General features: G+C 40.0%; 1 protein-coding gene across 3 annotated transcripts in view; it reads right to left on the minus strand.

Annotated features, from left to right (window-relative positions):
* LOC144114820 (protein fantom-like) overlaps positions 1-26,287 on the minus strand; it is a 61,803-nt gene that overhangs the window by 23,338 nt on the left and 12,178 nt on the right. For all 3 annotated transcript variants that reach the window (XM_077648803.1, XM_077648802.1, XM_077648804.1), the window contains exons 8-22: positions 26,201-26,284; positions 25,658-25,763; positions 21,824-21,946; positions 16,721-16,867; positions 13,731-13,804; positions 12,043-12,185; positions 11,672-11,778; positions 9,402-9,518; positions 6,151-6,306; positions 5,614-5,676; positions 5,326-5,403; positions 3,555-3,670; positions 3,188-3,257; positions 1,110-1,239; positions 293-387 (exon numbers count right to left, since the gene is read on the minus strand). In XM_077648803.1, coding sequence (XP_077504929.1) covers positions 293-387; positions 1,110-1,239; positions 3,188-3,257; positions 3,555-3,670; positions 5,326-5,403; positions 5,614-5,676; positions 6,151-6,306; positions 9,402-9,518; positions 11,672-11,778; positions 12,043-12,185; positions 13,731-13,804; positions 16,721-16,867; positions 21,824-21,946; positions 25,658-25,763; positions 26,201-26,284 — 1,609 coding nt within the window. The remainder of the gene's footprint in view (positions 1-292; positions 388-1,109; positions 1,240-3,187; positions 3,258-3,554; positions 3,671-5,325; positions 5,404-5,613; positions 5,677-6,150; positions 6,307-9,401; positions 9,519-11,671; positions 11,779-12,042; positions 12,186-13,730; positions 13,805-16,720; positions 16,868-21,823; positions 21,947-25,657; positions 25,764-26,200; positions 26,285-26,287) is intronic.

Raw genomic sequence — 26,287 nt, forward strand, 5'->3', positions numbered from 1 at the left:
AGCTAAAACACTTCTAAGCTCCATTTTACTAACCTATAATACAACACGAAAAGGTTACTGAAAATTTGGGTTTCAGTGACACTGAGGCATTTTAGCACTGTACAGTCATTGCTGTGTTTCATTTGCACTGGGATCCAACTGCATCAATGCAGTGGCAGGTGTACACTCGTACCTGGCCTCATGAAGCAGCAGCACACTATGGTGAGCTGAAATACCCAACCCTACAAGCAGCTAAGTTTCAGGGCATGTACATGTCTAGATGAAATGTGTACAAAATAAAACAAACACTTACATTTAAAAATCGCTTGGCTGGATCTGGAGCAGGCAAAAAGCGGACCCAGCAGCTTAATGTTCCAACAAAATGCTTCCGCTGCCCATCCTGGATTCCTGCAAAAGGCATGCAAAGAGCCCCCACATAAAATTTCCAAATTCACAAGCAAAGATGGCAACATAAAAATTAGTGAAATTTGAGCAAAGCTCATTTCAGCACGGGCAGTCTGCCCAGACTAGCTTTTTCACTTCAATACTTGTTTTGAACAACGTATGGATTATGAGTATGTTGGTTTTTTTGCTAAAATATGTGCTGATCAGTCTTTTTTCTACATACTGTTAAATTTATATACTGCTTTCAAACAGCAAAAAGAGATATAAGAAAATAATTCAAAGACTTCAGGTCATCATGTCACAATAACCGCAATTTAAATCAGTGCTCCAGTCAAAGACCTTAAATTATCACACCGTGTCTGTACAAGTGCTCAACTGATTGGAGTTTTTAAGCTTATAAGGCAGCATTTCCAGAATTAAAGTTAAGGTCTGTTTTGGCTTACTACAGGGTTTGAGACAAAACAAAAAACAGCAATAGTCTTCCTGTCTACTTTTTAATTTTCATTCTAAACAAAAAGATTTCAGCTGTTTTGATGCATGACAGTCACACGTAGCCATGTTAAATACAACACAAATGCAGGAGGCATGGCTTGCGCAAAAAACTCGTGTTGCCCATTTCCTGCACCACACTCTTTCAGTCTGTAAGTAACATGCCATAAGAAAGTCTTTCCTGGCCTTTCTGGCCAGCAAGACCTGAGAATAAATATCTCTAAATCTCAACTTGCCAATGAGGGCTGCCTGAGAAGAGCTGCGCTTGAATGGCTCCTGCACTGCAGGCCTCAGGGAAATCTGGCAGGTGCCCACATTCTGTACCTTAGCACCATGCACTGACTGAACTTGGATATGTACAGAGCCCTGGCAAAAGACAAAAAACTACGTCAGATATGAGACCAGGAAAATTGTGAATAGTGTTGCAACTTCAGCCATCCCTTCCTTGTAATTTGCAAACAAAGAGAGTTTCATACTCTACGCACATTTATTCATCACATTGCCACTTATAAAGGAGGACAGCTGCTTACTGACACCCATGTAACATGCATAATTTTGTTTATTTCTCCTTTGGGCAACATACAGGTATTGCCCACGAGGCAAGACAAAATGCACCATTTCCCCAACAGGATACAAGCATGTTAAAGGGTATTTGTTGCAAATGCATTATTAATGCAGGCTTCCTTTTTATGCTACATTTAACAACCATTAGCAATGCATTACAATGCAAACAAAGCTTAAGCTTTGCGTGACATCTGGTACACAAGGATGCACTATCATCCAAGTGAAGATGAAAAGGTTTGATGTGAATTTGAATTTTGAATTACTTAAAAATTACAAAATTACACTCTACAGTAAAAAAAACTGCAATGCAATACCACATGAGATAGTCAATTACCATTGAATGAACAACCACTTCCAGAGTGCTAGTTGTTAACTATTGGTCATTGTTACAAGAATGAACCTCATGGTACAGACTAGTGCGTCGCTCAGCGAAAATCGAAAAAAAATTCCCTCTGTCTGACCGCCTGCTTGGCCGGCTCAAATTTCACTCAAAGGTGGCACTTGCCCATCAGTTTTGTTTTATATTGTGTTTGGGTAGGGTACTTGCCGGATTCAGTCAGAATTAATAAAAAATCTATCACCTGGAGTGACTGCGGACCAAAATACAAGCTTTCACAGCAGTTGTACCGGCAGCACCATCTACCCCCACCGGAGGAGTGAGTCTTCTGCCGTTAGCTAGTGTTGAGGCTGCAGCAAAACGTAACAGGGAGAAAGCTGTTGCACAGTAGGTTTGAATGTGCTTTCTCAACTACTGTATCAAAATTTGGTGCAGAAAACATTGTCTGCACGCGATTGAGCCCATCTCCGAACCTTGCCTTTCTACCATGTGTCTCTTCGCAGCCTCCCTGCATGGTAGAGTGCTCATTCGTCCGGCGGGCACGCGTTGGCACTCCCGGCATTATTGCTGCGAAAGCTTGTTTTGATTCGCCATCGCCGCAGACGATGGAGATTTCGGATTAATTTTGAACAACTCGGGCAAATACCCCACCAAAGTGTAATATAAAACAAAACTGACCGCCAAAAGCCACCTCTGTGTGAAACTTGTGCCCGAAAAAGAGGACGGTTAGGCCAAGAGAATTTTTTAAAATTTTCTCGACTGACGCAACAGTCGGTACTTTTCCAAGACTGATACAACTGTGATGGCTCTTGAATATGAGCTAGGTGTTTTGCTCTGAACTGCGTGGTATATTACAAACCTATAACGAGAACAAGACATAGCTCATTATGCATATCTGTACTGACGCTCATCAAGTCTACCACTGACCTTAAAGTTGAGCAGAATTCTCTGTTTCTGGGTTTCAAGTTTTACGTTCGATATGCTTCATGGTTTGGAGGCCTGGTGACATCAGCTACACAAGACTCAATTAATTTACACAGCCTCTTTGCAGAACCCGCTGAAAACAATGATAAAATTCACCTGCATACCCTAAGTATGTTCTCAAAATTTGCCTCTGCATTCATTAAACTTTGAGTGCATTAAAACCACATCAGAGGACACGAAGAATTCTTTCAAGTAGCAACTTCTCAAATGCAGAGTCCGGGGCCACATTACAAACATTTTTTGTGCCTGAGTTTAGTTTGCGACTGGCTGTCTTCCATGCACTAGCTGATACATCATGATAGACAAGGCAACAAGCAAAGAACAAGCAGATTGCAAGCAAATCACAGACTGCCCTCATATACAAAATAACTTTGCGAGGCTAGCACTTGGATTTAATTACTTAAGGCATGCTGCATTAGGTACACATACCTTATCAAGGTAATCAAGAAAGTCTGAATCTACAGTGACAGCATAGCGAGCAGTGCAGTTGAATTCAGGGCTGAGAACAAAGAAAGAATGGTCACAGTTATAGACAGCAATATGACCAACATTCACACATCCATAAAAATAAGCTTTTCAAGTTTTTATTAAATGATTGACAAAAGTGCAACCTGAGTTCTTTATTGCATTATTTCACAGCAGTTTAAAAAATTAACTCTTCTAAGTCACAATTCTTTTTTAACCACATTCCATCAACTGAAAAGTCATTAAACTATGTTACACCGCAGCAGTGATAGAAATGAGCAGAACTTATCATACAACATGAAAAATGCAGACCTAATTTCTAATCACTTACCGGTCTCCAGTGGCAACAGGGGTCGACTGGGGCTGAAAGTCGGCAAACGTCCATGTTGCAAAGACAGGGGGATAAGCATTGCTGTCAGAAGCTTCTTGCCGAGATGCAAATGTTATCTAGAACCAAGAGCACAGAGTTGCACATATGAAACAATAAATCCACGAAGTATGCAGAATGTCCAACATAACCAGGCTCTTGGGATCACAACTCCTGGCTCATATTATGTGAAGCAGGATGTATGCTAAAGCGGTACATGTTGTTAAATAAATAAAATAAAGCTGGTGCAGAATTACTCCAGTGCAGCATAGAGCAAGTAGAACCATGTTGTATGTCTTGCTAGCCCTAATATTTAGCTAAAATCAATCACCTTTTAGCTGTTGGAGGTGCACCAGCTATTTTACTCAGAAAGTCTGGGAGTATCAAAAGAAATCAAAGGTGCACTTTCTGAAGAGTAAGCTTTATCCTGGAATTTTTTTTTTTTTTTCATGTTCTGAAAAAAGAGGGTGAAACACAACAGCAGTGGCACATGGCATAAAATGGTATGGTTGAAACCCCTAGTTTTCCATGATTCTGCGAAAAATCGCAGATTTTAGCTCTTTTCGCGGAATTATGTGTTGCCAGCTGTCCTCCTTTTTGGTGACATTGTGCACAAATATAATGAGAGTTTTTTTTTCTTCAATCATCTGCTTCAGGAAGCATCTCGCGTTGTATTTGGAACCAAACTACGAATACAGCGCGAATTTTTTTGTTCGCTGTTTACGAGCTCACCCACTAGAGTCTCAAGCTGTGAGAAAAAGCCAACTTCTCAAACACCTTCAACCATCGAAGCAAAGTGCACGGCCGCTTCTGCGCAAAATGCCGCATGCGTTAACGCGCGAGAGGCTTTCCTTCCCACGGAATATTGCAGATTCTTTGTTCTAACTTCAAATTCAAACTTTTCCATCACAGAAAATTAACGGCCTTAAGTATGTTATGTAGGTGTAATGTACCAAAACTGCATGTAGGCTACTTGGACCACCATAGTGAAGGGTCCAGATTAAATTTCAACCACCTAGGGTACTTTAACGCGCACCGACATCGCACAGTACATGGGCATTTTTACATTTCATCTCCACTAATATAAATGCAGCCACTGTGAACAGAATTCAATCCTGCAGCCTTGGGCTTAGCAGCCAAACGTCACGATCACTGGGCAACCATGGCGGGCCACATCGAGATAGACTTTAGCTGCATCAACAACAGAATATCCTGCCAATAGCGAACAGGAAACTGTAAACACACATAGAATGTCTAAAATGTGTTCCTGCTGTGAAAATTCTGCATCTTACACATTCACATAAGCCAGAAAAATGCTTTGGCAATAAAACTACCATTGCAATATTAAAGCTATTGGGATTTTCTTTTGACAATGCACAACTTTTTATTTTAAACCTACTTATTTTAATCATATTATAATCTCTAGCAGTTTGCAACTGCTGTCTTTTTCACACCAGTGGAAAGACCACACTTCCTGCTTTCCCTAACCCTCAACTTATCTAGCCTGACAGTCGTAAAAGGGACCACTATGAAGAAGCTGTACACATGCTAAGGGATGCAGTTAAGCTTGTTATAATAGCACATGTACAACAAAAGCAGTACCAGTAGGGCAGTGCTAAGTATTGCAGGCAGGATGACAAAACAGGGAGACAACAACGCAACCCATGCACACACACCCTTAGTAGATGACACGAATTGAAGGCAGGTATCTAGTCTGCCAAAAAATAACACCCACCTTGTTTAAATGTATCTCTAAGAAACTCTGTCCTCTTCTGACTAAGCTGAGGCAATGTTCGTCATCTGCTTCATTTGGCTGTGGGAAACATAGAGGTCGAATTAACATGTATATTATTACCACACCTGAACAGCCCTTCGAGCTAAAATGCACCATTTTGTTTGAATGCATATATTAAGCTGCCCACAGCCAAGTTTTTATCAGTGTATATTATCTCTGCTGTGAGAATTAATTGTTGAAAACATGCAAGAATTTGAAATACCAAAAATCCCATCTCTCATCACCTACCGCACAAACTTCTGTAAGTTGGACTTGCTTTGATGGAATAAGGGCTAAACGCTTTTCTAGGGCCTGAAAATTTTTTGTTTGAAAGAGAAAAAAAGAGAAAAACAGCACATGTATTAAACAAAACTAAAACTGCAGTACTTAAAACTGTTACTTTTCTTGTCATGCAGACAGCAGCTACTGTTTTAAATAATAAAATCCAAAACTTAGTTTGCCACGTCAACTAAGAATATATATGTTAACTTGATCTTCCCAAAAAACAATCATATTATAGGTTAATTTAATGATTTATGGTTAACACTAAGATGATGATGGCATATAACAAAAAATGCAATGCACAGCAAAAGCAGGCTGCAAGAAATTTTCATTCTAATCTCTTTCTACCAATGGGGTTATATTGTCTCAATACCTACACAAACCTGAAATAGTACCAGATGCCACTGCACGTAAACATAAACCTGACAAATGCTTATTGAAGCGTTTACTTATTCCAAACAACCAAACATTTCCTATACAAGCACAACACCTAAAAGCAATCACCTCGATCTTTTTAGACTTCTCTTTCAGCAAGCTTTGAAGTTCGTTTATGCGAAGCCTTTCTTCCTCTATGATCAACTGCTGTTCTTCCTTCAACTTAGTCATCTCCTGGTAGCTACTTTCCAGAAGGGTAGCTTGGACCTCTTTGTCAAGAAATTTCTGCAATACAAAGCATCAATACAATGCAACATGCCATGCTAGTGGTTGTGTCGTGAGAGAGTAATTACACAGGACACATGCAGGCAGGCATAGTATAGGCTTGTACCTATTCTTACTCTCCATGAACACAAATCTGAGTCAGTTATCAAAGGTTTGAATTAAAGAAAATTCATTTATGTGCTATCAAAACAAAACTATAATAAAAATAATAAAATATCAGGCAATATACCCAGTGTTCTATCACAAGTGAACGTGATGCCGGGCATGAGTGACCACAGTAATGTTGTGGCCGATGTGCTGTTAAGCAACACACCTGCATTGAAAAAGCTGGACAGGCAAGTGTATGCTTACATTAAGGGCGATTATGGTGCGATGAACTTAGCAGTTTATTCGTATTTCCTGGCATTTGACACATTGGCTGACGAATTTAACACCAACGAATTATGGCACGTACTCAAGACCAAGTTGCTGCAACTCTGAGATGCTTTTGTTCCACTCCACGTTTTATCATCAAAAGGTACGTGCGAAAAGCCATGGTTTAATGGAAGGCTGTGTTCCCTGATCCACAAGCAACATCGCTTGTACAGAAAAATAAAACCAAACGGTTCACCAGTGCACTATGCTCGGCTGAAGATTTTTAAAAAAGATTTTAAATCTCAGGCTGACTCGGCAAAAAAATAGCATTTTCTTAATCTGAACTACAAGCTTGTATTTGACTCGAAAGAATTTTGGAAATACATTCGTCGGAATGGTAAGGAAAATTACTGTATTCCAGCGCTAATAAATAATATCGAAATTGTGTACGAAGACCATGAACAAGCAGAATTATTTAGCCACTATTTTTCCTCTTTGCGATTTTCATCTCTTTATAGCTCGTAAAAATGAAATTGACCATATGCCTCCAGTTGCATTTTCTGTGTCGGGAATGTAAAACCTGCTGTGTGACGTTGATATATCTAAAGCTTGTGGTCCAGATGATATTCCTGCAGCAATACTCAAGAACTGTTAAGGCACTCTGTCAGTGTACTTTGCACGGTTATTTCAAATGAGACAGTGCTGCAGGCAGACTGGAAGTTAGCACGTGTCGTGCTGATACACAAAAGTGGTCGAAGAAATTTTGTTGCTAACTATAGGCCCGCTTCATTAACTAGCATTACATGTAACATTATGGAGCATGTTCTTTACAGTTGTATAATGACATACTTAAACAAACATAACATTCTTAATCCCTGTCAGCACAGTTTCCGTGGTGGCTTTTCTTGCGCAACATAGTTGGCTGAGTTCGCCCATGATGTGGCTGTGGCAATTGACAAACAATTAATAACTGACTCTATACTCTCGGATTTTGATAAGGTGTTTGATACAGTTTGTCACACCCCTTTTTTTTTTTTCAAAACTATGCAGATACAACTTGGATGAATTTGTTTGGATTGGTTTTATGGGGTTTTAACAACCCAAAGCGACCCACGCTATGAGGGACACCATTATGGCGGGCTCCGGATAATTTCGACCACCTGGGATTCTTTAACGTGCACTTACATCGCGCAGTACACGGGCCTCTAGCATTTCACCTCCATCAAAATGCAACCGCCGCAGCCGGGATCATTCTTGCGTCGTTTGGGTCAGCAGCTGAGCGCCATAACCACTGAGCCACTGCGGCAGCTGGATGAATTTGTAAAGTGGATAGGTGAATAATTGCTACTACGGAGGCAATGTGTTGTTGTGAATGGTGTTTCTTTAGGGTATGTCCCAGTCAGTTCTATGGTACCCCAAGGTTCAGTGCTGGGTCCACTTTTGTTTTTATTATATATTAATGACATCACATCAGGTATATGTTCATCATTTCACATGTTTGCTGATGATTGCATTCTCTACAGTCAAAACAAACGTTAACAATCTTGATGCTATGCAGACTGACCTGGATAATATAGCAGCTTTGGTGTACAAAGTGGAAAATGTCACTCAACACAAAGAAGTCTATACAAGTCAGATTTACTAGAAAAAGATATCATCAGCCACATGAACACACAGTAAATAATGCTATACTGAAGACTGCCTAGCAAATAAAATATTTAGGTATATTTCTTAGCTCAAACTTGCGATGGGATACACAAGTTAATTATGTTGCGAATAAAGCCGCCTCCATTCTGGGCTTTTTGCACCGAAATTTCAGTAATCTGCCTAGTAATCTCAAGTGGTAGTTATATTCTACACACGTTCATTCAGTCCTCAAATACGGTTGCAGTGTGTTTTGTCATTGGGAACTACGACAAAAAGTTGAGCATGACCAGCAGCAAACGTACTCTTTGATTGAGTGAATTGAAAGGCCGCCGGGAAAACCTTCACCTTAAACTTTTCTACAGTATTTAAACTCCCACGTAGGTATATAGGCCACGAAAAATACATGAGACCTCCTTCCTATGTTTTATCAAAATAGAACCACGATCAAAAAATTCATGAATATCGTTTCCACAGTAACCCGTTTCATTATTCCTTTTTTGTATGGATAGCCCTCAAATAGAACGGTTTGCCATTCGACGCTGCTTCAATTATTAAGAGCGATACCTCTTTCCCCGCTTTTAACGTTGTGTAACTTGATGTTTTTGTTTATACACTCTGTTTTGAATTCCTCTTTCCCCTTTGTGCCCTCCTCCCTGCTATAATGCTGCAAGGCAATGCAGGTATCCAATATATAAATAAAATAAATAAATAAATATGAGCAGCTACACACATAAAAGTCCATTTTAAAATTTTTCTCCACACAATATGATTTTAACTGCAGGCATGCACACACACACGTATAATGCTTGTTACAGAAGTTTTATTTGCCCCCAAGTAAGCAAGGAAGTGATAAATTAACAATGCAACACTTGAATATATATTACAGCTGCAGCCTAATGATAACCATAAGGCAAAACTGCTTTTTTGCACAGAGACACCACCATTTTGCGATTAAGAAAAGCACTCAGCATAAATGTTTATAATTCAATAATTCATTACACTTCAACAAAAAATGGCTGAGAAAGGTTCATAATCTGCTTTGCATCAACGAAGAGTATCAAATACCCCAATTTAAATTATATATATTTACTGACCTTGCTGCTGCCAGGAGTAGATGGACTAAAGCCGTTTGTTAGCACTCCACCCCAGGCATTCACTGAGCTATCTGGCTGCATAATTTTGTTCACTGACAAACTCTTCTTGTGCGCCTCCTGGAGGAAAGAAAGAATAAAGCACACATGACAGAAATTTCTTCTAAGGTTTTGATGCGCTAACACTGCTTTACAGTAAGCATACAGTCTGCTTTGTTAGAGCACACCGAACTGTCCATAGTGTAACAATGCACATATATGTGAATTATATGAACAAACAAAGAAACACTACACAGCCAAAAAGTCAGTAGTTACTATGCCAATCCAGGTATGACAAAACATGATACTGCAGTTCTGTTGTGCTCATTTTAAACAGTGTTTAGGTAATCGCAGCCTGTGTGAAACTTTACCATTCTTTTGTTTAGCATGCAGGACACCATTAGACTGTTTGCGAAGATACACAATAGTGTGGGCAGTTTTGCATCATTCGGGAATTTCCATGAAAATGTGAAGCTGCTGTTTCCAATGTTTTGAGTCATGCTTAACACATTCACTGTAGCAGCGATTTTCAGGGCCCTAATACCTGTGCGTCTGGGCCACCCTTAGATTTTCTTGGATGCAGCATGACTCAGTGAGCTTCCATGAAATCAACTTATTGGAACCGACAACAGATGGCAATAGCAATGTGGCAGGTGTTTTTCACAGACTCTTTTAAAAAAATGACCTGCCCCACGGCTTCACACCTCCACCCCATATTGGTTCCACACAGCAGAAATACACGAAGTGACCCGCCGGTGACCTGTGATGCAATGAACAAGATAAATGGAGCATGGCCACAAACTCGGCCATTCCGGTCCATACTAGTGTCGAGAGCACATTGCTGTTACCACCACTGAACTCCATTCATTTAAGGATACAACAGACGGATGAGCGCGTCTTATATAAGACTGTGAAAAGTGTAAGGGCATTCAAGAAGACCTCGATAAGTTATCTTTATGGTGTTGTGAATGGCTGATGGATATTAATACTTCTAGGAGCATGCACTAATCTTTCCGACTCGCAAGGTTCCTGCAGAACACAACTATACTCTCACCGGTGAGTGCCTGAAGATGGTGTCTCAATATAGGTACTTCGAGGTTCATCTAACTCCCACTCTATTTTGTGACGTCCATATCAGCAATGCATTTACTATCGATTAGCTGTACCTAGGGTTTTCTTTGCCCATCTTTGCATTCTTCTAGCACCAAGACTCAGATCATTACCCACAATGCCCTTGTTTGGTCCAAACTAGAATACTATACCTCTTTAATTTTAGAACCCTCGTCCTCAAACTCCGACTAATCACTTTGAGTCCCCACACAATAAAGCAGTCCAATACAACGAATCCCATTACAACCGAACATCCAGTCTGTCGACATCAAGCAAACCTTGTATCTTTCTTGTCTAGCTGAGAGATGTAATATTCAACGAGTAATATTTTAAATAAAATTTTATAACACGCTTCACCAATGCATATTTCTGCAAAAACCGATAACTCATGCAAAGTTTTTTTTTATCTCAAGTGTATATAGTTTTCTTCCTCACAGTTACTTGTAGCTTTTCAATTATGAAACAAACATGCTGACTCAGCTGTTTCCATAACTAAACCTCAAAAATTTTGTTCTGCAGTCGATGACCTAATTAAATGTTTTTAATTAGTATTTTATCCATCTATCGTCACTTCTATATTGTCTGTGGTGAATAACCTTCTTGATTCTTTCTAGTTGTCATTGTTCTCATCACATTTCTTATATTTGTGCGCTTATACTATGTGACGTTTATGTGTCATCTCATGTGTTTTATTTCATTCACCTTATGTAATGCCCTTTAAGATTTTTTGATGATTGAATTGAATTTTTATTTTGCAGCAAGGTGTTGTGAGGAAAGCCAGGGAAAAAGTTGTATAAACAGCTGGTGATGGTGATGATGATAAGAGTTTTATGTGCTATGCAAGCCTGCCCCTCTCTCTTCTGGTTTGCTTCCCCCCCCTCACCTTTCCCCACAAACTTGCATGCACAGACAGAGATGGCCACAGCTTATCATTATGGAGCATAGTATAAGCACTCATAAAAGCAGCCAGCCCTTTGTCATTTACCTTAAGTGCATAATTAAATTTCAAATTCTTCTTTATCCACACTCCATGCTACGTATGTATCCACCACTCCATGCAGATATTCTCTTCCAGATCTCCAAGCATGAAACAAACATCTGTGCAATGCACAACTTTAGCCCACCTCTTGAAGATTCTGCAAGTCTTTCTGAACAGTTTCCAGCCTGGTTGTCACCTCTGCATGAGCTTTCTCCAGATTTACATGTTCCTCCTGGAGTCTCTGGTACAACTCTGCAAAATGCAAATAAAGCCAATAGCTTAGAGCATGCCTGATGCAGGAGAACATTAAAAAATCCTATCAGGTAGAAAAAAAATGATCATAAAAAAATATCAGTTCAAGGACAAGTACTGAATAGCTAGATAAGTGGACACTGTTCTCTCCAATCTACTGCATGGTACAACATACGTATTCACATTGATGTGCGATGATAAAGACAATATATCAAGTACTATACACTACATAGCCAAACTTGCCAGCTTGCTGTAATCACTCACCAACTCGCTCCACCAGTTCTTTCTCAAGCGCTGCCTTTTCATCATTATCAGACTTTATGATGGCTTCCAGCTGTGTAATCTGCAACCTAAGTGTTCTAGCTTCTTCAAGACTCTGGTTTTCATCTGTATCAGTGCCTTCAATGCTGCAAAAATTATGAACACAACCCTCTTACTATAATCACACTGCACCACACAACACACACACTTACAACTAGAGATAACTGGCATAACAGTAATGCAACTGGACAGTGATGGTGATGATGATAATGATGGTTGTGGATTTTAATTATGCAAGGGCAGCTTTGGCCAAAGAGCGCCATGGCACATGGTATTTTTCATCTAAGCAAGGTGGGGTCAAAGACCCATTTTCCAGACATTTCACCACAAAGGGGCTAAACACCAGGCCAGGCAAAAGCTTGCACCCACTGAATCACCGGTGGGATCCTGACCCTGAAGACACTGGGGATCAAATTTCACACTTCCCGTAGCACTGTGGCCTGCTCATCTACCGGTTGCATTAGTGTATTCTGGATGTGGTCAGCAGAAATAAATCTATCCCAAGAGATGCCAACACCACAATTTACTTCATAAGCAACACACTAATTGTTGAAGTAAAACACTAGTTTGAACAATTTGAATGATCCAATACGAAAGTAAGAAATTGAAGGCCACAGCCAACAGATGCATGGCTAGACACTACCACCTTGCTTATTGAAGCGAAAGCATCACTACGCTAGGTTTTCAAGAGGGCAGAGTCAGTGCAGTCATGTGCCCTACTGACGTCATCACAATCTGCCAACCGTGGCAGGTGGCAACTGCCTCATCGGGCATCGGGCATTTCATCGACGCTTTACAGACAATCCGTTCGGCAGTGTGTGTGGTGTTTGTGAATGTAGCACTGCAAAGGAAGCTATCACTTCTCATCAGGGTTAACCAAAGTTTACACCACAGCTAATTTTTTATTTGCAGCCACATTGACAGCAAAATTTGTCGTGCTATGACAAATGCCCCTGTAAGCCACTTATTCATTCTGCTGTTTAACTGCACTGAAACAATGAAAAACTGTTCACCTTCACATGAAGCTACCAAAAAGAACTGGCTGCCTTTTGATGGTTTTATGTGACAGCCGAATGAACTTTCTGGCAAAAGCAAAAGACATTTCGCAAGTGGACAAATTTTCATGGCGAAAAGCAAAGCAAACCACAATTAAGGCATGTGATCCCTGATGTAAAGAAAGGTAATGCTAAGTAGGCATGCCGCGTATGTGTTACGCTTGCACTCCATATGTTATACTATCATAAGATTCCAATAATAAAGAAAATGCAATACAGACAATAAAAAAAGGACCATACATTGCTCAAATAGGTTTAAAACTATTGGCAAGTAGCCACAACTATAATTCACCCACACCCGCACCTTACGCCCTACCTACACATTCACTCCCACCCTTACGTCACATACCCACACCCGCATTTAAAACTGAGATTACTGTCCAAAGAACAACCCGAACAGTAGTGGTATTAGTGCTGATATAGGTCAGACTAGTGGTTCTCAACTCTATTAAGAATTCAGGCATAATTACTGCACAATTATACAAAAAAGTAAATGTATCTAATAAAAAGCAACCAAACAAACTTTAATGAGGAAGCACTGATAATCAGATAGAAAATTTAGGTCTCAGTTCTTACCTGTTGAGAAGCTGATCATTAGCAGTTTTCAAAATTTCATTCTCTTGTTGAATATCGACAAGCCGTTGTTCAAGCTGATGAGGGACAAAAAGATCAGATGTAACTACATGTAGTTCTGTTAAATTTACACTTATAAAATCTAGTGTATTTCATTCACCACGAAAATGTTCAATACTTTTTCTCAAGTAATACACAAAGGGATCCCGCCACAACAAATAAGGCAGGGCGTGTTATGAAATTTTGTTGTGATGAAATGAAGTCAACAAATAACACTGAGAAAGTGGATCTAGTGGCACAGAATTAAATTTGTTATTTAGAAACCCGATAGGCACGAAGTTCCAGTGCATCTCTGCAAGTAGCATGGAAATGTGATTTTCATGCTTAATCCCAGCCATCATGACATCACTCGCAAATGCCAATCAGACCTCTGATGATGAAAAACGTGTTACCTGCCATACAGCAGCTGCAATAGGCAGTATTTTGTGCAGTATTGATTTCACCATTAGTTAACAGGTTTTGGCGATATTCCTTTGGAAACACCCTTATCGATTTGAAATCATCATGTGATCATGCATGACTAGGTACGTCTTACAACAGTTAGAGTAGTTACACACAAAATAACAGTTCCTGTTTTCTGTATTCTGCCCATTTCCACAATACCTAGGGTCAACCAAAATATAAATCAATGCCTTACACTGACAAAATGACAGGTAAGCTACGCTGCATTTTTACACAAAATAAGAGTTGAATTCTGTAGGTACTACTGATGTGAAATAGCCTCAGGCCTGTTCTGCATTGTACAAATGCAACAAAAAAGTACCTGCGTAATGCTGCCATCACATCTGGCACCAAGTTATGCCAGCTGAAATCAGCAGAAGCACGTGTAAGAGCTGAAAATCTGCCACGGTCTCCCAGTTCATGCCAGTGCTGTGATATGAGCTGCTATCCTGAGAATGCTTGCATTACGAAATAGACCATTTCACAGCTCGCCCACATCAGTGAGTTGTTCCTATGCATGCATATAGAGTGAAAGCGATATATGCAGCACCCCTTTTTCCATATTACTGAATAAAGGCACTCAAACCTGCCATCTTCCAAAGCATCAGATATATGCAGCAGCACTTTTCTTTGTTAACCCAAATAAACTGGATACATATGGCAGAAGCCAACAGTCACTGAAACCAAGTAGCATAGAGGAGTGTTCCTTTAATTTGTGGTGTTGATCAATGGGAAATAATAGAGTAATTATTTAATGGCTGAAAGATAATTTCACATTTCCTTTGCTGGCACAGGTAATGCTGTGCAGTGCAGAGCCTATAATAGCACAGAATACGCAAAGCATTTCATTACGGTAAGAGCTTGATGGAATGACAATTTGAAAACAATATGTGAACGCAACAATCAGCCTGTGTTTTAAATTGTACAGCTAATGATCACATTAAAGTTTCTTTCTATACAATTTCACCGAGAAAAAGGCACTGTTAAAGTAGTTCATTGCACTAAAACCTCCGATACATTTGAGTTTTGAGAGTCACAGATGGTGAACAGGAAAGGTTCTATTTTATATAGCAGTGGCATTCACTTTGACAACAACCAGCTCTAAAATACTTAAGCATAAACCTGTCACATGAAATCATCAAAACATTAAATTTGAGCATTATGACAGATGATTTTGCACTTCTACTTCCACTACTTCCACGAAACTACTTCAAACTACTTCCACGAAAATGTGAAAATTCCAAGTGCTAAGCAACCGCACAAGAAAATCACAAATGGTTTGGTTTGGTTTGGTTTATGGGGGTTTAACGTCCCAAAGCGACTCAGGCTAAGAGAGACGGCATAGTGAAGGGCTCCGAAAATTTCGACCACCTGGGGTTCCTTAATGTGCACTGACTCTCACACAGTACACGGGCCTCTAGGATTTTGCCTCCATCGAAATTAGACTGCCGTGGCCGGGATCAAACCCGCGTCTTTCGGGTCAGCAGCCAAGCACCATAACCACTGAGCCACCGCAGCGGCAATATGGCAAATGGCTTTTATGCATATATCTATGACTAGCATGTCATCCTGTAAATGTGGGCATGGTTCAGTGATCAATAACACATGCTGAAGTGCACACACTGCTTTTAGCATGTACTGCAGGAATAATAGAAGTTCACATTTCAAATGGCACTGCACAGTAAATAAGCCCTCTATTCTTAAAGCTTGTGTACCGTCGCAAACAAAAACGTTCCAGGTTCTGAGAAGGTACATTACTTCTACGTAAACATCGTGTTCACCAACCAGCGATAGGTGTGCCTCAGTAGCACCTAGCCCAACCTGGAGACTTTTGTCCTTCGCATTTCATTCTACAAACGCAAGCTACAGCTGAAACACATTTTATCATGCATTATGAATACAGAGACAGCTGAACATGTGAAGCCAGGCGAATAATTTATTCCGCACTTCTCTCGGGCACATCACCGGCTGAACATTGCGACTAGAATTTGCCGATTGGTGCAGCATGGCCTCAATACAAGTACAAATGTCTCAAGCATGACCATAATTTTACATTATTGTGAAGGCAGCTGAACACGAGATTTGAACAGTCCCGGATCCTTCGATGGTTGCTGCAGTTACTAACATGATCTCACAGTGAAACTGCCATTGGCTTCGCTGATGTGTGTGAGTGGTAATTAATCAAAATGGCCTTACTTTGTTTTGAAAAGTTTTAATTTAACAGCGAGAAACTGAATTTTTTCTGTGTGCACTCTCCTCTTGCTGTCTTACATATCCTGGTAGGTGCACCTGCTTGAAACCTCCAACAGTTACCAGCTAACCAGTCAGGAGAAAGTGCCATATTATACGCCGAGTCGCATCGTAAACTGTTTTCAATGCATCCTTCATATCAACCAGTTCTGCAGCAACACGTAACAAAAGTAAAAAAGAACATAACAGCAATATATGATAAATAACATAATATGTCCTTAAAATGCATGTTAAAGACTTACTTCAGCAAGAGTTTTTTGCATAGCCTCACAGGCATGCAGTTTCTCCTCAAGTTGAAGATTTTTTGCCTGTTCTGTCTTCAGCTCAGAAGTCAGTTGATCTACTTCTCCAAGCAGGCTGCTGTTATATGCGCTAATTTTTTCCATTTTCTAGAGAAAAAAAAGGCAATGTAGCATAAACATCCGACAAAAAAAGAACAAAAGAAGCCTCCACACAACCCACATCTGTTCCCACGTGGTAGTGCAGTGTTTCCCACATGGCTCTTTCAATACGGACAGCTTCCTTTCTGAAAGCTGACTGCACATATGTTGCCACTTTGATAAGATCAGTGTTCTAATTCCTATCAGGGCATCATTCTCCTAATGCATGCCACAAGACTGTTCTGATGTCACTTTCAATGCCAAGATCAGGGCAATTTTCATTCAGTTCAACTAAACACACTGTGCTTGCCATCATGTGTAAAGAAAACATGGTGATACCAAAGAAATATCTTCCCTGGCAAGGCGCTGCACTATACGTTATATGAAATGAAAGTGAAAGTATAACTAAAAGCTGCTGCTTAAAAATACAGTTCAAGGTCTTCATGGTTTGAATACAGCGGGATGTCCTAGGACACTTTATTAACAGGCATGCCACCTAAAACACTGTGAACCTAGTTATTTTCACCACTTTGCCCAATATCAGCACTGCATGTAAATGCAATAAACTGTGTTTTGAGCTCTGTCCAATGATCAATACGGTCACAGAAGCTCGTAGCACCACGTCGTCTTTCTCCTAGCAACATAGTCCACTTCTAGAGCGCAATGTGTGCTGTACGCAGTATACTGGGCAAACTGAAACTCCTTTCCGATTGAGAATAAATAACCATAGAGCACACATACAATCACTGCCAAATCTGCCTCTTTGAAGGCATGTAACCACAAATGGCCATCCATCTGGAAGCTTCAATGCCACCATACTGCAATCTGGCTTCCAGACACATTACGACAGGGAAGCCTGTGAATTATATCTAATATTTAAATTTAACACTTTGTCTGCTGGCATTAATGAGAGAGAGCTGGCAATCTCTCCTGCCTTTCTGGCTATAAATTTCCCTGCAATGTTCTTTTTTTGTTCTCCTTGTGAACTATTTTTCTCCCACACAGTTGTTGCTTAAATCGACCATGATGACTGTTTTTAAGCAATCCTCCATGCTTAACACTTTCCTCTCTAGTAGAGGTCTTGAAGTTCTTCTTTTTGTGGTTTAACGCTGTCTAATTCTATGATGTTCGTCTCTGAAGTTTATTCATTCTATTATTATTGTTGCTGATCGCTGCATTTTGGGGTACAACTTCTTTTGTTAGGACACTTTTTTCATACTTGTGTGTTGTCTTTGAATTTATTTGTGCATTTGTATGGTTTAGCTTGTCATTTGTATTTATCATACAACTTTTGTCCGTAAAGTTCCGAGACTGAGTCCATTAAAAAAAAATGTTTTTAACATTGATATTATTTGTGCAGCACCCCTTCGAAACAGTCTCCCTTGCAGTCTATACACTTCTTCTGCACAGAATGCACAGAAAACTACTTCCAAGAAAATGTGCAAATTCCAAGTCCTAAGCAACCGCACAAGAAAATGGCAAATGGTTTGGTTTGGTTTATGGGGGTTTAACGTCCTAAAGCGACTAAGGCTATGAGGGATGCCATAGTGAAGGGCTCTGGAAATTTCAACCCCTTAGTGTTCTTTAACATGCACTGACATCACGCAGTACACAGGCCTCTAAAATTTCACCTCCATCGAAATTCGACCACCGTGGCCGGGATCGAACCCGTGTCTTAAGGGTCAGCAGCCGAGCGCCATAACCACTCACCCACCGTAGCGGCTGTAGTTGCTCTAATAATAAAGCATATATAAACACAGGTTGCATGTCTTCTTTGTAATCATGCGTCAGACATTATAAACACGGATCAAAATGAGGCATTTGCCTACAACTGCTAGATTAATTATAACTGGATTTCTTCTCTCATCGGTATCGGGTTCAACAGCCAAGCGATGGCTGTGACGTCAAAGGTCAGTATATAAGTCATGTGAGGTATGAAGAAAACTGCAATATAATCACTGCTTCTTTGCACGCTGTGATTCCGGTTCTTGAGGCAAGCTGGCTTTAACATTGCAGTGAATTAAAACGATGAAGCAGCGATTATATTGCAGTGTTCTTCATGCCTCACGTGATCCATACTAACCTTTGACAGCAAAGCCATCACTCAGCTGTTGAAACCAAAACAGTAGAGAGAAGAAATTAGGTTATAATTTACTTAGCGGTTGTATACGAATGACACGTGGTGATCCATGTATAGTAAAGTCTTATGCATCAGTACACAGTAGAAGACACACAACCAAAAATTACGTGTCTATACTCCTTTAGCTAGCTATCATGCACATTTTCAAGTTTTGCCAGCAAGACCAAGCACAGGAGGGCTTGCCATAAATTACTTATTGACTATTTAAGGTACAAAATAAATAAGGAGGTATGTGCAATAAACAAAAGAATAAAAACTCACATACATGCCACATGTGCAGAGAGTCTAAACGGCAAAAAATGGTAGTGCAGCGCAGGAGGTAATACATTGGCTATGAGAAAGTGACCATTATTGTGCCTTCAGTTATTCATTACAAACTGAAAAAGAAAAAAAGTGCTGTAAGTAAATATAAAGGTACAGCTGAACATAACAAAAAGGGTATGAAATATTATGGCCACAACACAGAAAGAACAAAACAGAAAATAATGGCAATGAGTGCAGTTAACCTCGCAACACTTTTTAATTTATACAAGACATTTTTTACACATCTATTCTTCATTATTAAAAGCTTTTATATACATGCTACCATGTAAAACTTCTGTCACTGCTCAAGCTACACAAGATACAGGCAGAATCTGATATAATGACATCAATCTTTTTAGAAATTCACCTATTCTATAGAAAAACTAGCAGTCTGATCTAAAGTTTTGCTCAAAACCCAAGCTAATCAACTTGAAAGCCCAAGATCACATAAAGACATCCATGGCACCAATTAAACATAACAGTAAGTAACAAGAAATCATGGTTTTACAGCAAAATGACTAAACTAAAGCAAAAACTAAATTAACAAGAAACAAATAAACTAAAGTCAGAAATTATTTTAATATCAATTAATTTAATAACAAATAGTATCAATTAATGAGAATGTGCGTAAGGCACTTGAAGATACTAGACTAAAAATTAATTACAGACTTCTTAGGCAGTAATTAAGTGCAACAGGAGTCATCTGCTGTTGTAAGCAGATGTCACAAGAAAATTGCATATTATCACACACCCAGCAATAAAGTGTCTTCATCGAGTGCAAATGCTTGTGTGGTCAGAAACTTTAATGCAAAATAATGTACCACTGGAGAGTAAAATATATCAGTGCAATCCAGGTGAACCACTGTGTGAGATAAATGCTTTTATACCTCCCTTGCAAGGTAGATTGAATTTATACATAAAAGACAGCAACTGCAAAATCTTAAAAGCACAGGTGTATTGTTGCCAATCAGCCTGAGCTCAGCAGTTTTTTTTTTTTTTTAGATTAAGAACACAATTACAGAAAAATATTCACTGCACTGGGCATCACTATATAGTATGATCAAAATTAAGCTTTACAGATTTTTAAAATTAAATGCTGAGAGGTATGTGATATCCATCTTTGCACATAAGTCATTCACCCAGGGGGACCCAATGTGTGATGATAATTGGCACTGCCAGGCATGTAATTAACTAAAACTGATTAATTAACTCTTTCTGCAGTAAGTGGGCATGTTTATATTGGAAACTTGGATGCAGGATGCAGTCATAATTTTATACAATTCCATTTAGTGGAATTTTCCTAGCACGCACATATTCAGCTATATTCACATCCAAATTTTCAGCTTGGTCCACAAAATTGCACATGCAAGGTGGTGATGACCGGCGTGGCACTCCTCCCGGCGTGACGTGCCATTTCATCTTCCAATGGCGTAGAGCAACCAGTGCAGCTGATAACCATTTCCCTTTCACTTTCAGCTATCGAAATGGAAAAACACCTGCTGAGTTACAAAAGGCAGGAGTTTCGCATTGACTGACACCGCCTTGCAAGCGTAATTATGCGAAATAAGTGTAAACCTAAGAGGTGAATATCTCTCGACACACATGCTCTAGAAGAATTCTACCAAATGGACTAGCCTCGAAATGTGACCGCTTCTAAGTTCTCTATATAAACATTCAGGCCATCTGCAAAGGCTTAAATGTTAATAAATTTAATTAATTAGGTGCTGGACAGTGACAATTACCATATCATATTGTGTCTCCTTGGCCACATAACTTATGTGCACAGGTAAATTTCGTGTACCTCCCAGCACGTAAATTTAAGAAATTTGTGGAACTTAATACTGACCACCTTATATACCCATTCTCACACAAAAACTCAGTGAGATGCTTTTAAAGGAGCAGAGACATAAAATTTTCAGGCTCTATTTTTTTTTTCTTCATGATTACAATGCACAGGAATGACGGAACTGGCAAAGATGTGCCTTTGTATGCTTTCAGTAATTTATTGTACCCTTGTTGTGCCTAGAGTTTGTTTTGGTTTGAACACGGTCTGACATAGAAGGCCAGCATTAGGCCAGCACACACAGAACTGACACAAGTCACATATGCCCACAGTAATTTGTAGCGGTTCTGCAATTTGCAGCAGTAGCGAATACACCACCACTTTGCAAGTGCATTTGACTGGTGGCAGTTTTTAGTGTGCTAGCCCACAGCCTGCACAAACCAAAGTCAAAACACTAGGCACAAAATTACGTAAAGCATATTGGGCATATTTTTATCAGTTCTGCCATTCCAAAAGCCCTGTGCACCAACAGCAGCAAAAAAAAAAAAAAAAATAAACATAACCTGCAAACTTAGTGTCCCTACTCTTTTAAAGGAGCCATTATTTCAGGTATATCCCCAGTAAATGCAATGCAACATTACAGAATTCATGTAACATTCAACAAATATGGCAGACAAGTGCGACACGCAACGCGAAGTTAAGAACAGTTATAAAAGTAATTTTTAAAAAAATTGCTCACTTTGTCCAGAGCTTCAAGCTCAGACTTGAGGGCTGATTCTCGGAGGGCATAATGTTCTGCATCCCGGCGCAGACCCAGAATGTCCACATTGCCTTGAATGTAACGAACTTGGCCATGATTTACCTAAACATTAATTCAGAGCCACGGTAACATAATCATGAGTCATGAAAATACAGAAGAAAAATACACAAATTTTTGGTAACTGCAAAAAAAAAAAAAAATATCTGCTCCCCTCAGGCATAATTCCCCATTAATTCAAACAGTAGTATTTAAAACATGACATGACTACAATTGGTTCAGTACATGTCATTTGTGCAATGTATTGTATGTAACTGCTGGCAAACATTGTATGTAACTGCTGGTAAACAGGGCATCCTCATTTAACCTCAGAAAAAGAAGAAGCAGCAGCTGATTCATCATGCATATGTGAAGCTACAAAAGTACAGTCAGAGAATAAGCAGAAAATGAACATGCGCATGACAACCCACATTTTAATTCCTGGCACAATTAAAAACTGCAAGGCGCAACAGGAAATACAACACAATACCATTTTTTCCAAATGTTCTACTGTCATGAAAATGTTTAAAAGCACTAAAAAAGATATTTGATGACTCAATGACATGCTCATGCCTGATTAGAACATGCTGCACTCAGTGGTACCTGCTAGAGACCACAACTGCTGCACTCCAAAGTTTGTGAGCCACAGTCGTGGAAACAATGGAGCCTGAGCTGCTCTAGCCTCATGTATATCCAGTGCCTGAGCATTTTGTTCATGGTATAGAATATGCTTCAGATCAGCACGACCTTTTTGACAAAGTACACCCATAAGCTGCCTCTTCCAACTCTTACAAACCGCAAATTGCAGTATTTTGCACGTATTTATTGTGCTACAGGAGTTAGATTCATATTTTTCTTTTATTGCTTTAAAGAGTAGCTATTGGCATGGCAATTATAACAAGGAATCTCCATTGCTCAGGTGCATGACAACTAATTTCACAGTCATTTATTAAAGCTAGTTTAGATTTTGCTTCAGAAGTCACCATAATGGTGTCTGCAAAAGCACAACTGGCAACTACACAGGCTCGCAAACTTGTGACACTTCACAAATGTACCAACTACACGTCAGTGTCCCATAGAAGTCCACTAGCGTAGACAACCTCAGACATTACCACTCCTCGGAGAGCATCAGAACTGATGGCAGCTGGCATTCTGCAAACGGCTGTTTGCAGCATGCCACCTGTGATGTCAAACATACATGCAAGCAGCTGGTTTAACACCACCATAAGCATGTGAAACAATTCATGATAAGAACAAGCACCAAGCTGTCAAACCCCTGCTCTGCAACCATAGCAGACATTCTGCTAGCTGATTTCTTATATGCCATACAGAGCATATTTAGCTCAATTTTATATTGGAAGCTTTGCATATATCCATTGAGTATATGCAAGTAATCTGTACAGTACTTTTACCTCTTTTACTGCAAGTGCTGGTTTTTCTACTGCAACATAAGTGCAACATAAAAGTGGGCAAGGTTGTCATGCTGTTGCAGCAAACTTCCACAAGTTGGTGAAGCAAGATTTTATAAACTGATTTGTAAGATTCATCTTTCAGTGTGATGAAACTGCTGTTTGCCTTTTTGATGCAGGTTGGCATCAGCAAAAGTAAATCTGGCACAGAAGCAAGGACCTTTGGTGCAACAATCCACATGCATTCATGTTATATATAGTTCAAAGCTTAACTCCAATTTCAGATGAGCCTAATAGGCCTGGATAGACACGGAGCATTTGAAATAAGCACTTCTCAAAATTATAAAACTACCATGTTTTCTGACAACTTACCTTCTGCCAAATTTGGCGCGATTTCCTTTATCAGTGGATCAGACCTCAAGCTAACAAAAACATAAATTGCATGTGTGGTTATACCGCTACTTTTTAAATGCACCTACTTTTTAAATGCTTGTTACGTAGTGCTGAACATCTGTGGCACCTGTTCTTTGCACCTGGCAAGATGAAAGGAACTAGGTATTTTTCGGAGTATGCAGGCACCCCATAACACGACCGTAAAGTTCTGAAAACGCCCCCATCCGAAATATCAACCACCCACCTTTCGGGGAAAAATATCCAATTTATTGAAAAACCCCAAACCTCACCCGCCCCCTAAAAATCGTGCTAGCTGCGATGCCTTCAAAAGTCTGGGAACCTCTCTCTACAAAAAGCGTCTGACGGCTCTGATGACCTGCCTGTGAACATTGCTAGTGACTCCTCTCAAACAAAAGAGATGATAACATGACCCTACTACTTGTCCGATTTCAATATTAATTCAATTTAATATTCATGGAAAGTGAAGGAAAGTTTACTAGCATGATAACTTAATGGTCCTCTTTCTGCGGGAAGGGACTGTCGCCACAAAGGGAACCTTAAAGGGGCTCTGAAAGGGGCTCTTATAAAGTTGCAGTATGCCTGGGATGTTAAAGCACGCCACTTCACGAATATTGTCCAGAAAGAATTTTTTAATGCACTTTGTAAAAACAGAGTTATCTGTAGTCAAAATTTTAATTTCAGCATATTCGCGCCTTTCCCTCTCCTCTCATCACTTTTCGCACATAGGAAAGTCGGTGCTCCTCCGCCAGCCCCACCTCCGGGGGAGAGCTTCCTGACCCGCCGGAGCTAAGCAGCTTATTGGCCGCGGCCTTGGTAGCTGCCCGACGTCTGAAAGAATCTAACCAGTAGCCATCTCTCAACATGTATACGTAGATGAAAAAATCACCAAGAGAAAGACACGAAGGACAAGCGCTTGTCCTTCGTGTTTTCCTTTTGGTGTCCCCTGTCGCAGCACTTTCTAAAGTTTTCAAAGATGAACCAACTAGCTCAATTGTCCGTGTATACATAGATGCGAGCGACGGAGGAGGGTGCGAGCATGACAAAGCCGCCGGGAAGGGCTCGCCAACTTTCGCGTGTGATTGTGGGTTCTCTGCTGCGTGTAGAAGTGTATTATTTGGCTCAGGTGTTCATGACAGCACAATGCAGTGATTGAGCAAGTTGATGTCCTCTCCTCAGAAGGTGTTTCAGAGCCCCTTTAAGAAGCTGTTGCGCCAAGGTGTTATAAGCTTCGTGTCCGAGGCTTGGGCTGCTCTTTCAGAGGATCCCATTCTGGCATTATGGTTTAAACAGTGCGGCATCTCTAGATGTCTCGACAGCTATGAAGACAGGAAACTGAGCCACCGCCAGACCTCCGTAAGCCAAGAACCAGTGATAGGTTCCGAAGTTTGGGAAAGCATGGTGGATGAAGCACTGCAGCTCCTATTCAATACCGCCAACGAGGCATCTTTTGATGGTCTCAGCAATGATGAGTGAGAAAATAAACATGGAAGTACAGCTGATGTGTCAATCTGGCCACTATTTTGTAGTTTTTATCACCTGACTCGAAAGTTTGCATAGTGCGCATCTTTTTCTTGATATCTCCGTAGTTTGGGTGGGCGTTTTCTCAACTTTATGGTACACATTTATTCTTATGTTGCATTTGGCACACTATTGTACAAACTGCCATTTTATAACAGATGGCACAGTTTTGCCATTGAAGCAATCTCACACAATTGGCACAGACATTCCATCACTGCTTACATAGCACACTGACATGCACATGCAAAAACACACAATACAAAATGCAAAAACTAATGAAAAGCCTCAAGTTTAGCATTTTTACTATTACGTCCCAAAAACCTCGGAAAAAAAATGTCCATTCTTTGCGTCCCCTATGAAACAAAAACAGAAACTAAATGGCCATTTCATTAAACAATAGCAAGACAAGGCACTCTTTCATATCATGGTGACTTGCCTGTTCCTTGAGCTCAGACAGCTCAGTCTGAAGTTCTGCTTCTCGAAAGCGTGCCTGTTCTGATGCTTCAGCAAGCTGCAAGCGCTGAGATTCCACCAGTGTTTCGCTACATTAGCAAGAATAAGCATATGTCACCAGTATGAATACACACAAACAAAAACTTCTGCTTCTCGAAAGCGTGCCTGTTCTGATGCTTCAGCAAGCTGCAAGCGCTGAGATTCCACCAGTGTTTCGCTACATTAGCAAGAATAAGCATATGTCACCAGTATGAATACACACAAACAAAAACAAGTATCTACAAATTTCCATTATTTAAGGTCTTTATTCTTTTAATCATCTTAGAAGAATAGAGGCTGACAAAGGTTCTGCACATTAGTGACTATCCTTTGCACATTTAACCAATGTGTAAAAACTGCATAAAGGATGTGTTTCAAGCCAGTGTGGTTAACTAAACAGTACGGTCAGTTTTCAATTAGGCAATGCTTTGGGCACTTGACAAGGAAAGAAAAATATCTCAGTAAAATATTCACTACAAATACTCACAGTTTCTCGATTTCCTCTTTTGCTTCTTTAACAAGCGCAACTACATATGGAGGCGCATGTACTAAATCCGAAGCTGCCATTTTCCTG

This window comes from Amblyomma americanum, chromosome 1, assembly GCF_052857255.1.
Source record: "Amblyomma americanum isolate KBUSLIRL-KWMA chromosome 1, ASM5285725v1, whole genome shotgun sequence".
In the NCBI taxonomy this organism is placed as follows: domain Eukaryota; kingdom Metazoa; phylum Arthropoda; class Arachnida; order Ixodida; family Ixodidae; genus Amblyomma; species Amblyomma americanum.